General features: G+C 47.7%; 1 protein-coding gene across 2 annotated transcripts in view; it reads right to left on the bottom strand.

Annotated features, from left to right (window-relative positions):
- Window positions 1-7,076, bottom strand: part of LOC116979260 (interferon-inducible GTPase 5-like) — a 118,587-nt gene extending 111,511 nt beyond the window's left edge. Inside the window, exons 1-2 of one of the 2 annotated variants that reach the window (XR_004413656.1) lie at window positions 6,945-7,076; window positions 6,286-6,408 (exon numbers count right to left, since the gene is read on the bottom strand). Coding sequence is in view for 1 of the 2 variants with exons in the window: in XM_033030869.1 (XP_032886760.1) it covers window positions 6,945-6,964 (20 nt within the window). In the remaining variant the exon portion in view is untranslated. Of the gene's footprint in view, window positions 1-6,285; window positions 6,409-6,944 lie in introns of those variants that run through there. The other variant, XM_033030869.1, reaches the window with a different exon arrangement.
- Between the last annotated feature and the right edge of the window lie 6,353 nt (window positions 7,077-13,429).

Here is a 13,429-nt window from a genome sequence, read left to right as displayed (position 1 = left end):
AGTGGACACCTGCAAATGGCCAAGGACACGAGAGATACATAGAAACATAGAAACTAGGAGTAGGCTGATCATCCAATGGCTGATCATCCAACTCAGTATCCTGTACCTGCCTTCTCTCCATACCTCCTGATCCCTTTAGCCACAAGGGACACATCTAACTCCCTCTTAAATATAGCCAATGAACTGGCCTCAACTACATAGAAACATAGAAACATAGAAATTAGGTGCAGGAGCAGGCCATTCGGCCCTTCGAGCCTGCACCGCCATTCAATATGATCATGGCTGATCATCCAACTCAGTATCCCGTACCTGCCTTCTCTCCATACCCTCTGATCCCCTTAGCCACAAGGGCCACATCTAACTCCCTCTTAAATATAGCCAATGAACTGGCCTCGACTACCCTCTGTGGCAGAGAGTTCCAGAGATTCACCACTCTCTGTGTGAAAAAAAGTTCTTCTCATCTCGGTTTTAAAGGATTTCCCCCTTATCCTTAAGCTGTGACCTTGTCCTGGACTTCCCCAACATCGGGAGCAATCTTCCTGCATCTAGCCTGTCCAACCCCTTAAGAATTTTGTAAGTTTCTATAAGATCCCCTCTCAATCTCCTAAATTCTAGAGAGTATAAACCAAGTCTATCCAGTCTTTCTTCATAAGACAGTCCTGACATCCCAGGAATCAGTCTGGTGAACCTTCTCTGCACTCCCTCTATGGCAATAATGTCCTTCTTCAGATTTGGAGACCAAAACTGTACGCAATACTCCAGGTGTGGTCTCACCAAGACCCTGTACAACTGCAGTAGAACCTCCCTGCTCCTATACTCAAATCCTTTTGCTATGAAAGCTAACATACCATTCGCTTTCTTCACTGCCTGCTGCACCTGCATGCCCACTTTCAATGACTGGTGTACCATGACACCCAGGTCTCGCTGCATCTCCCCTTTTCCTAGTCGGCCACCATTTAGATAATAGTCTGCTTTCCTGTTTTTGCCACCAAAATGGATAACCTCACATTTATCCACATTATACTGCATCTGCCAAACATTTGCCCACTCACCCAGCCTATCCAAGTCACCTTGCAGTCCCCTAGCATCCTCCTCACAGCTAACACTGCCCCCCAGCTTAGTGTCATCCGCAAACTTGGAGATATTGCCTTCAATTCCCTCATCCAGATCATTAATATATATTGTAAATAGCTGGGGTCCCAGCACTGAGCCTTGCGGTACCCCACTAGTCACTGCCTGCCATTGTGAAAAGGACCCGTTTACTCCTACTCTTTGCTTCCTGTTTGCCAGCCAGTTCTCTATCCACATCAATACTGAACCCCCAATGCCGTGTGCTTTAAGTTTGTGTACTAATCTCTTATGTGGGACCTTGTCGAAAGCCTTCTGGAAGTCCAGATACACCACATCCACTGGTTCTCCCCTATCTACGCTACTAGTTACATCCTCGAAAAATTCTATAAGATTCACCTTCTACCTTCTGTAGCAGAGAATTCCACAGATTCACCACTCCCTGTGTGAAAAATGTTTTTCTCATCTCGGTCCTAAAAGACTTCCCTCTCATCCTTAAACTGTGACCCCCTAGTTCTGGGCTTCCCCAACATCGGGAACAATCTTCCTGCATGTAGCCTGTCCAACCCCTTAAGAATTTTGTAAGTTTGTATAAGATCCCCCCTCAATCTTCTAAATTCTAGCGAGTACAAGCCAAGTCTTTCTTCATATGAAAGTCCTGCCTTCCCAGGAATCAGTCTGGTGAACCTTCTCTGAACTTCCTCTATGGCAAGAATGTCTTTCCTCAGATTAGGAGGAAATAAGATCTTTGGTACAGACAGCACCGTAGTCAGGATTGAACCCAGGTCTCTGGTGCTGTAAGGCAGTTGCTCCACCACTACGCCACCGTACCGCCCAGGTATGGAATTCTTAAACTGTGGCCCTGGTTCTAGAACTCTCTTCACCCAGAGAGTTGTGAGTCTGTGCAATTCTCTGCCACAGGAGGCAGTGGAGGCCAATTCACTGGATGTTTTCAAGAGGGAGTTAGATTTAGCTCTTAGAAACATTGAAACACAGAAAAAACAGGTGCAGGAGTAGGCCATTCGGCCCTCCGAGCCAGCACAGCCCTTCAGTATGATCATGGCTGATCATCTAAAGTCAGTACCCCGTTCCCGTTTTCTCCCCATATCCCTTGATTCCTTTAGCCCTAAGAGCTAAATCTAACTCTCTCTTGAAAACAGAACCAGTGACTGGGACAATGTATTAAACCAAGGGGTTCTTAACCTGGGGTCGTGACCCCCATGGGGGTCATTTGGGGTTTTTCCAGGGGTCATGAAGGGGTCATAAATAATATCAATTTGTTGAGCCCATTTTTAGGAACCTAACTAAGGTACGTACCTCACACAGTACTTTGTTCGTGTATGCCCGTACGTATACGCACACGAACTGTGTGTGTTGTGAACCATGTCTGCCAAGAAGCGCACGGATAGTGAAGCATTTCTCAAGTTCGGCTTCACTTGCATTGTTCAATCATCCGTGGTCAAGCCGCAATGTGTTATCTGTGCCAAGGTTTTGAGCCACGAGAGCATAAAGTCCAGCAAACGGAAGATCCATTTGGAGTCTTGTCACAGCGAGCTGGTGGGGAAGGGCGTGGACTATTTCAAACTCAAGGGTTTCCACATCGATTCGATGGGTCACTGGAGGCTTCATACCGGATTGCTTATCGAATCACTCCGACTAAGAAACCTCACACCATCGGTGAACAGCTTATCAAGCCATGCCTTCTCGAAGCAGGTAAGTTGGTGCTGGGGGAACAGCAGTCAAACAAGTCCAGGCAGATTTCCCTTTCGAACTACACAGTCAAAAGTTGAATCTCGGATATGAGTAATGCTATTCTGCTGCACGTGGTGAGCGCTGTGAAGAGTAGACCAGTGTATTGACTGCAACTGGATGAGTCAACAGATGTTGCCTACGTTTGTTACCTCGATGGAGTAGCCATGAAGGAGGAGTACCTGTACTCGGAGCCATTGGCCACTACCACTCGGAGAAAAGATGTGTTCAGAATGCTGGAAGCCTTCCTCATCAAACATGAGCTTGGTTGGGAACGCCTTATTGGGGTGTGTACAGATGGGGCACCAGGATGGTGACACGACTATCTTCCCTAAGATGACGGCTCTCCTGGATGCTACACCAGATGCCGAATGCCACTTCCACGATGAGATCTAAACCCACCTTCTGGCAATTAGTGAAGCCATCGAACATTACTTCCCCGGACTGAACGACCACTCTCGTGAGGAGTGGATCATCCTTTTCCATTGAAGATGATGCCATCAGCGATACTGACGTGGCTGCAAAGGTTGAATTTTACCGAATTCGTGAAGATGCGCAGCTCAAGTGACTTCATGGAACAAGAGCTCGCCACGTATTGGCTGAAAGTGAAGGAATGTCCTGTTCTTTCGAAGAGGGCCCTGATCCTATTGGTCCAGTCCCCCTCAACCTATTGCTCTGAGGCTGGATTCTCAACCATGGTAACTCTGAAGACGAAGGTATGCAATAGGCTTGTGATTGATGCTGACATGAGCTGCTGCCTGTCGAGCATTTGTCCTCGTTTTGATCGCATGATGGCTGTGAAGCGATTTCAGCCACCCCATTGACTGAGTATTGGCGGACACGTTTTAATAAATCCGGCTGGGTTTTTACAATTTTTGTATCGGGGTCACGGTACTGACCAAGAATGTCTGATGGGGTCGTGGGGCCAAAAAGGTTAAGAACCACTGTATGAAACGACTTCAACGACAGAAACAGCAAAGAGAGCCGCACCCAAATCCATCCCTACTACTTGTGCAGTTATTTCTCACAGCAGCGTTGATTTTAGACAATAGACAATAGGGGCAGGAGTAGGCCATTCGGCCCTTCGAGCCAGCACGGCCATTCAATGTGATCATGGCTGATCATCCCCAATCAGTACCCCATTCCTGCCTTCTCCCCATATCCCCTGACTCCGCTATTTTTAAGAGCCCTATCTAGCTCTCTCTTGAAAGTATCCAGAGAACCGGCCTCCAGCGCCCTCTGAGGCAGAGAATTCCACAGAATCACAACTCTCTGTGATAAAAAGTATTTCCTCGTCTCCGTTCTAAATGGCTTACCCCTTATTCGTAAACTGTGTCCCAGGTTCTGGACTCCCCCAACATCATGAACATGTTTCCTGCCGCTAGCGTGTCCAAACCCTTAATAATGTTATATGTTTCAATGAGATCCCCACCCATCCTTCTAAACTCCAGAGTGTACAAACCCAGCAGCTCCATTCTCTCAGCATATGACAGTCCCGCCATCCCGGGAATTGACCTGGTGAACCTACGCTGCACTCCCGCAATAACAAGAATGTCCTTCCTCAAATTAGGAGACTAAAACTGCACACAATACTCCAGGTGTGGTCTCACTGGGGCATTGTACACCTGCAGAAGGACCTCGTTGATTCTGTACTCAACTCCACTTGTTATGAAGGGCAACATGCCATTAGCTTTCTTCTTTGCCTGCTGTACCTGCATGCTTACTTTCATTGACTGATGAACAAGGATCCCTGGATCCCGATATACTTCTCATTTTCCCAACTTAGAAACATAGAAACATAGAAAATAGGTGCAGGAGTAGGACATTCGGCCCTTCGAGCCTGCACCGCCATTCAATATGATCATGACTGATCATCCAACTCAGTATCCTGTAACTGCCTACTCTCCATACCCCATGATGCCTTTTACCACAAGGGCCACATCTAACTCCATCTTAAATATAGCCAATGAACTAGCCTCAACTACCTTCTGTGGCAGAGAATTCCAGAGATTCACCACTCTCTGCGTGAAAAATGTTTTTCTCATCTCGGTCCTAAAGGATTTCCCCTTTATCCTTAAACTGTGACCCCTTGTCCTGGACTTCCCCAACATGGGGAACAATCTTCCTGCATCTAGCCTGTCCAACCGCTTAAGAATGTTATAAGTTTCAATAAGATCCCCCTCAATCTTCTAAATTCTAGTGAGTACATCCAGTTTTTCTTCATATGAAAGTCCTGACATCCCAGGAATCAGTCTGGTGAACCTTCTCTGTACTCCCTCTAAGGCAGGAAAGTCTTTCCTCAGATTTGGAGACCAAAATTGTACATAATACTCCAGGTGTGGTCTCACCAATACCCCGTACAACTGCAGTAGAACCTCCATGCTCCTATACTCAAATCCTTTTGCTATGAATGCTAACATACCATTCGCGTTTTCACTGCCTGCTGTACCTGCATGCCTACTTTCAATGACTGGTGTACCATGACACCCAGGTCTTGTTGCATCTCCCCTTTTCCTAATCGGCCACCATTTAGATAATAGTTTACTTTCCTGTTTTTTGCCACCAAAGTGAATAACCTCACATTTATCCATATTATACTGCGTATGCCATGCTTTTGCCCATTCACCCAACCTATCCAAGTCACCTTGCAGCCTCCTAACTTGACACCATTTACATAGTAATCTGTGCCTTTTAGCTTTTCCATTGATGTTCCTGTTCTCTCGGCCAATCTGCGGAGAGCAGCATCATTCAGACACAGACATTCACAGAAATAGATTATCGTTCCAATCAATATCCCCATGTCACAGGCGACAGAGAGACCCGGGACCGGGATCGCTCCCACTCCTCCCGATATGATCGCCAACATCCAGATACGTTTCTTCAACACCTCACCTTTCTGCCGAATAATCTCCACACTGAGGTTGTGAAGGGCCAGGACAAAGACAGGGTTCTTTATATTCCAGTGCTTCCATTAACCGAGGGAAATCATACATGTTCTTCATGAAACTGGATATCAGGAACACGATGGGATCGGGGATCCCGGCCTTTCCCAACTGATTGATGCAGTCACTCCGGTTCTTTTCCATTTCAGCATCTTCATCAAATTTGTTCCGTTGCAGCCGCATTGAATTAAGGTCATTGTCAATCTTAGAGCGGACAAAATAGAGCTTCTTCCCCAGCCGTTTCATCTCCTTGGCAAGATTTGCATAATTCTCTCTGAATCGAGCACCTGCCACTATGATGAAGAAATCGTATTTTTAAAATTGCATTTTCTTCAGGTAGGAACCCGCGGTGAATCGTGTAGTTCCGGTCCCCGGCAGGTCCCAGTAGCGGACATTGGGCAGAGTGGGATGTGAGTATCCGGTTGGCTCCATTGTAGTTTCCGTGTTCCCAACCGCAGCCGCTCCCTCATCTTTGCTACGAAGCCCTCTCATGGCGTTGATAAGGGTGGATTTTCCTGCACCCGTGTCTCCCTTCTTCTCCAGCAGAGGTTGAACCTGTTCCACACCTCCCGTTTCGAAGTCGGACTTCAGTTTGCTGAGCCCTTCCTGTGTGAAGAATGTGGGGGTCTCAGACTGAGCCGCCTGTTGGCTGAAAGGAAACATGTTCGGTGAAAGTTTCCAGTTGAAATGAAACCAACTGAAATAAAGGACAAGCACTTTCTCTCCCTTTCCCTCTTCTCTTCCCATTGTTCCACCTGGATACACACCATTTATCCCACAATCCCGCCCTTTCCCCCTTCCCCCATCACCTTCACCTATATCCATTCCTCCAGCTTCCTATCTCACACCTCTTCTCTTGGCCTAGGAGCGGAATTAGGCCATTCGGCCCATCTATCCCGCGAGTTCTCCTTATCTCAGTTTTTCATCGCTGGCCTTCCTTCAATCATCACCCCCCTCCCCCACCCCCCAACATCTATCAACCTATCACTTGCCTGACTTAGTCCTGCCGCCAATACTCATCCAGCCGCCTCCCTCCAATCACAATCAGAGTGAAGAAGGGTCCCGACCCGAAACGCCCCCTGTCCTCCAGAGATGCTGCCTGACCCGCTGAGTTACTCCAGCGCTGTGCTTGAGGTGAGGGAGGAGAGGTGGAGAAGTAACATTGTGTGATGTATCCGGACATACCTGGAGCTGGCATTTCCCATTCTCCTTCTCTGTCTGTCCTTGTCTCGCCTGTGTGATGATCCAGTGGTCCCAGCACTGCCCGGGGGGGAGAGGTCTGGGCACCGGGTCTCCTCCTTGTCTTCAGTCGTGTGTGTTCTCCTAGAGGAAAGCAGAGGTTGCTGGTGGTTCTTTCTGTAGCAGAGGTGTATGTAAGGCAGCAAAGTATATCCCTCTTAATCAATGTACGTCATTTGGCCCAACTGGTCCGTGCCAACACAATGCCCCATCTAAGCTAGTCCCACTTGTTCACAATTGGCCCATACCTTTATAAACCTTTTCCATCCATGCCACTGTCCAAATGTACTTTAGATGTTGTTCTAGTACCTGCTTCAATTAGTTCCTCTGGTAGCTCGTTGCACAGACCCGCCATCCTCTGAGTAAAAAAGCTGCCCCTCATGTTCCAATGGAATCTTTCCTCCCTCACTTTAACCCTAAGCCTCTACCACGGGTAAGAGACTGTGGATTCACCCTCAATTTCCCCCATGATGTTATACGCATCTTTCAGATCACCCCTCATCCTCCTGCGCTCCAAGGAATAAAGTCTTAGTCTGCCCAGCCTCTCCCTAGAGCTCGTCTTCGAGTCCTGGAAACATTCCCGTAAATCGTCTCTGCGCTCTTTCCAGCTTAATTCAGTTCAGTTCAGTTTAGTTTAATATCACGTGTAACGAGGTACAGTGAAAAGCTTTTGTTGTGTGGCTATCCAGTCAATGGGAAGACAATCCATTATTGTAATTGAGCCATTTACAATGTACAGATACACGATAAGGGAATAACGTCTAGTGCAAGGTAAAGCCAGTAAAGTCTGATCAAAGATAGTCAGAGGCCCCGGGAGAGGTAGATAGTAGTTCAGATTAGATTCTAGATTCGATTAGATTCGATTTATTGTCATTCAGACCTTTCGGTCTGAACGAAATGTAGTTTCCCTGCAGTCATACATATAATTTAAAAAATGACAAAAAAACACACAATCAACACAAATTTAACATCCACCACAGTGAGTTCACCAAACACCTCCTCACTGTGGTGGAAGGCAAAATCTTAAAGTCTCTGTCTCTTCCCTCTTTGTTCTCCCTCTGCGCCGAGGCGACGGTTCAAACTCCGCGGGTGGTCGCTGCCTCCGCCGCAGCTCCGGGGCCGAGTCGGGCCTCCGCCACCGCTGCCTCCGCCACAGCTCCAGGGCCGAGTCGGGTCTCCGCTGCCGCCGCCACGGTTCCGGGGCCGAGTCGGGTCTCCGCTACCGCTACCTCCGCCACAGCTCCAGGGCCAAGTCGGGTCTCCGCTGCTGCTGCTGCTGCTGCCGCCGCTACAGCTTCGGGGTCGAGTCGGGTCTCCGCTGCTGCTGCCGCTGCTACAGCTTCGGGGCCGAGTCGGGTCTCCGCTGCTGCTGCCGCTGCTACAGCTCCGATGCCGCCAGCTTCGCCATTAGGCCTCGGCGCAGACGGAGACGGGGAAGGGGATTACGACCGAAAAAAAAGTCGCATCCCCCGAAGGAAGAGACCAAAGCATGTTTCTCCCACCCCACCCACACACATACACAACTTAATAAAACAAAATTAACTAAAACATGACAAGGAACAAAACGAAAGAAAAAAAACAGACGGACTGCAGGTGGGCCGCAGCTGTTAAGCCAGCGCCGCCATCTTCAGCTTCAGGACTGCTCTCTAGTTGTGTTGGGATAAAACCCTGTAACAGTAACTTGCTTTGAATCTCCCAGTGATTCTCAGGAACAAGTTGCATCTGCAGAATAAAGGAATTAGACTTTAAAATTAACCTACGAACATTCCTCTCACCTTCGCTCCCCCCATCCTCCACCCTGATTGTTTCATCTGTTCCATAGTTCACATTGTTTCCCTTCAGATCACACCTTTCCCGGCACACAATGGGCACCGCCCTGCTTGAGCTCATTTGTTACCAGCCCTGATATGTCCTGGAGAAACTCAGCGGGTGCAGCAGCATCTATGGAGCGAAGGAAATAGGCAAAGTTTCGGGCCGAAACCCTTTTTCTGACTGATGTGAGGGTCGTGGAAGGGGGGGGGGGGGGAGGGGGGGGGTGCGGGGGGGGGGGGGGGAAGAAGAAAGACGAAGAGATGGAGCAGGGCCAGAGTGAGGACCATCGTAAACTGGGGGAGCAACACCTCATATTTTGCTTGGGTAGTTTGCACCCCAGCGGTATGAGCATTGACTTCTCTAATTTCAGGTAGTCCTTACATTCCGCTAAGAGACCACTATGGGACAGTTATACCTACAATGAGAAAACCCACGCAGGTCACAGGGAGAACTCCGTACAGCCAACACCCGTAGTCGGGATCGAACCCAGGTCTCTGGAGCTACAAGCGCTGTAAGGCAGTAACTCTACCGCTGCGCCACCGTGCCGCCACCGTTCGGCTTGTACTCGCTAGAATTTAGAAGATTGAGGGGGGATCTATTGAAACTTACAAAATTCTTAAGGGGTTGGACAGGCTCGATGCAGGAAGATTATTCCCGATGTTGGGGAAGTCCAGAACTAGGGGTCACGGTTTTAGGATAAGAGGGAAGTCTTTTAGGACCGAGATGAGAAAATCATTTTTTACACAGAGAGTGGTGAATCTGTGGAATTCTCTGCCACAGAAGGTAGTTGAGGCCAGTTCATTGGCTATATTTAAGAGGGAGTTAGATGTGGCCCTTGTGGCTAAAGGGATCAGGGGGTATGGAGAGAAGGCAGGGATTGGGATACTGAGTTGGATGATCAGCCATGATCATATTGAATGGCGGTGCAGGCTTGAAGGGCCGAATGGCCTACTCCTGCACCTATTTTCTATGTTTCTATGTTTCTAAGTTTGTGGTCACCGGCAATGGACTGAATACATCACGGGGGGGGGGGACAAGATAGACACCAAATACTGAAGTAACTCAGCGGGACAGGTAGCATCTCTGGAGAGAAGGAATGGGTGATGTTTTGGGTCGATACCCTTCTTCAGGGAAGAGGGAGATGCATAGACAAGGAAGTTTAAGGTGTGAAAATGGGCCAAAGAGGATGGAGATCAAGGAAAATGTAGAATAGATCATTGTTAGTTGGGAGAAGGGAACAACAAAGCAAATCGAAATAAAATGTAGTCGAAGATAGAGACTGGTTGGAGAACTGGGAAGGGGAAATGATGGAGAGAGAGGGAAAGGCCCAGAGAGGCCCAGGAACCGTTGGTGAGGGAGGAGTGGCGTCAGGGCAGTGAGTATAATACCCAATCGCAGGGCTTGTTTCCACAGAGGCCCGGGAACCGTTGGTGAGGGAGGAGACCAAATCTGTTACGTTCCATTCACATTTCACAGTTCAAAACAAGTGGGCTTGACGAAGCCGCTGATTGGTGGAAGCGGACTAGAGGAAGCAGTTGATTGGGAGTCAGATCCCTGCTGATTTCTTCCAGCACTTTGTATTGTATTCTGGGTAAGGGGGGAGAATGAGGGCCAGGGCAGTTTACTGTTCTGGATGTCAGATGTGGGAAGTCATGGAGTCTGATAGCCTTCCAGACGTCCACATCTGCGCCAGGTGCGTCAAGATGGGGCTCCTAAGGGACTGTATTAGGAACCTGGAGCAGCAGCTCGATGACCTCTGTCTGGTCAGGGAGAGCGAGGAGGTCATAGAGAGGAGTTATAGAGAGGTGGTCACTCCAAGACCACAGGAGACAGGCAAGTGGGTCACAGTTAGGAGGGGCAAGGGGCAGAGGCAGGGACCAGAGAGTACCCCGGTGGGTACAGGACAATAAGTACTCCTGTTTGAGTATTGTTGGGGGGGACAGCCTAACTGGAGGTAGCAACAGCGGCCGGGCCTCCAGTACAGAGACCGGCCCTGTTGCTCCGAGGGGTAGGGAAAAGAAGAGGAGGGCATTAGTAATAGGGGACACTATAGTTAAGGGGTCAGATAGGCGATTCTGTGGATGCAATCAGGAAACCCGGATGGCAGTTTGCCTCCCTGGTGCCAGGGTCTGGGATGTGTCTGAACGTGTCCAAGATATCCTGAAATTGGAGGGAGAGGAGCCTGAGGTCGTGGTACATATAGGTACCAATGACATAGCTAGAAAAAGAGAAGAGGTCCTGAAAGGAGAATTTAGGGAGTTTGGGAGAGAGCTAAGGAGAAGGACCGCAAAGGTAACAATCTCGGGATTACTGCCTGTGCTACGCGACAGTGAGAGTAGGAATGGAGCGAGGAGGAGGATAAATGCGTGGCTGAAGTACTGGTGCAGTGGGCAAGGATTCAAGTTTCTGGATCATTGGGACCTCTTTTGGGGAAGGTGTGACCTGTACAAAAAGGACGGGTTGCACTTGAACCTGAGGGGGACCAATATCCTGGCGGGGAGATTTGCAAAGGCTATTGGGGAGACTTAAACTAGAACGGTTGGGGGAGGGACTCAAATAGAGAAAGCTAGTGGACAGTGTGTGAGGCAGGAGGCAGAGAAGGGAAGCACTCAGACCCACCATGTAGGGGGGAAAGAAGAAAAAGATAATAAACAGAGAATAAGAGGTGGTGGGTTTCTTAAATGTGTGAGCAGAGAGACAGAGGGGTGTAAAATGAGGGTAGAAGCTATATGTAGCAAGGTGAAAAGTAAAAGTGGCAGGCAGACAAATCCAGGGCAAAAATCAAAAAGGGCCATTTTTCAACATAATTGTATAAGGGGTAAGAGTGTTGTAAAAACAAGCCTGAAGGCTTTGTGTCTCAATGCAAGGAGCATTTGTAATAAGGTGGATGAGTTGAATGTGCAGATAGCTATTAATGTCTATGATACAGTTGGGATCATGGAGACATGGCTCCAGGGTGACCAAGGCTGGGAGCTGAACACCAGGGATATTCAATATTCAGGAGGGATAGACAGAAAGGGAAAGGAGGTGGGGAAGCGTTGCTGGTTAGAGAGCAGATTAACGCAATAGAAAGGAAGGACATTAGCTCGGAGGATGTGGAATCAATATGGGTAGAGCTGCGAAACACTAAGGGGCAGACAACGTTAGTGGGAGTTGTGTACAGGCCACCTAATAGTAGTAGTGGAGTTGGGGATGGCATCAAACAGGAAATTAGAAATGCGTGCAACAAAGGTAAAACAGTAATAATTGGTGACTTCAATCTACATACAGATTGGGTGAATCAAATTGGCAGGGGTGCTGAGGAAGAGGATTTCTTGGAATGTATGCGGGATAGTTTTCTAAACCAACATGTAGAGGAACCAACGAGAGAGCAGGCTATTCTAGACTGGGTATTGCGTAATGAGGAAGGGTTAGTTAGCAGTCTTGTTGTGCGTGGCCCCTTGGGCAAGAGTGACCATAATATGGTTGAGTTCTTCATTAGGATGGAGAGTGACATAATTAATTCAGAAACAAGGGTCCTGAACTTAAAGAAAGGTAACTTTGAGGGTATGAGACGTGAATTGGCCAAGATAGACTGGCAATTGATTCTTAAAGGGTTGACGGTGGATATGCAATGGAAGGCATTTAAAGGCTGCATGGATGAACTACAACAATTGTTCATCCCAGTTTGGCAAAAGAATAAATCAGGGAAGGTAGTGCATCTGTGGATAACAAGGGAAATAAGGGATAGTATCAAAACAAAAGATGAAATAAAAATTAGCCAGAAAAAGCAGCCTACCAGAGGACTGGGAGAAATTCAGAGTCCAGCAGAGGAGGACAAAGGGCTTAATAAGGAAAGGGAAAATAGATTATGAAAGAAAACTGGCAGGGAACATAAAAACTGACTGCAAAAGTTTTTATAGATATGTGAAGAGAAAAAGATTAATTAAAACAAATGTAGGTCCGTTGCAGTCAGAAACAGGTGAATTGATCATGGGGAACAAGGACATGGCAGACCAATTGAATAACTACTTTGGTTCTGTCTTCACTATGGAAGACATGAATAATCTGCCGGAAATAGCAGGGGACCGGGGCTCAAATGAGATGGTGGAACTGATGGAAATCCAGGTTAGCCGGGAAGTGGTGTTAGCTAAATTGAATGGATTAAAAGCCAATAAATCCCCAGGGCCAGATAGGCTCCATCCCTGCATACTTAAGGAAGTAGCCCCAGAAATAGTGGATGCATTAGTGATAATCTTTCAAAACTCTTTATATTCTGGAGTAATTCCTGAGGATTGGAGGGTAGCTAATGTAACCCCACTTTATAAAAAGGGAGGGAGAGAGAAAACGGGGAATTACAGATCAGTTAGTCTAACATCGGTAGTGGGGAAAATGCTAGAATCAGTTATTAAAGATGGGATAGCAGCACATTTGGAAAGTGGTGAAATCATTGGACAAAGTCAGCATGGATTTATGAAAGATAAATCATGTCTGACGAATCTTATAGAATTTTTCGAGGATGTAACTAGTAGAGTGGATAAGTGAGAACCAGTGGTTGTGATATATCTGTACTTTCAGAAGGCTTTTGACAAGGTCCCACTAAAGAGATTAGTACACAAACTTAAAAAACAAAACGAGTC

This window comes from Amblyraja radiata, chromosome 12 (genome assembly GCF_010909765.2).
Source record: "Amblyraja radiata isolate CabotCenter1 chromosome 12, sAmbRad1.1.pri, whole genome shotgun sequence".
Classification (NCBI taxonomy): domain Eukaryota; kingdom Metazoa; phylum Chordata; class Chondrichthyes; order Rajiformes; family Rajidae; genus Amblyraja; species Amblyraja radiata.
The sequence above is the reverse complement of the archived record's forward strand: the minus strand, read 5'-3'. Positions and strand labels throughout refer to the sequence as shown.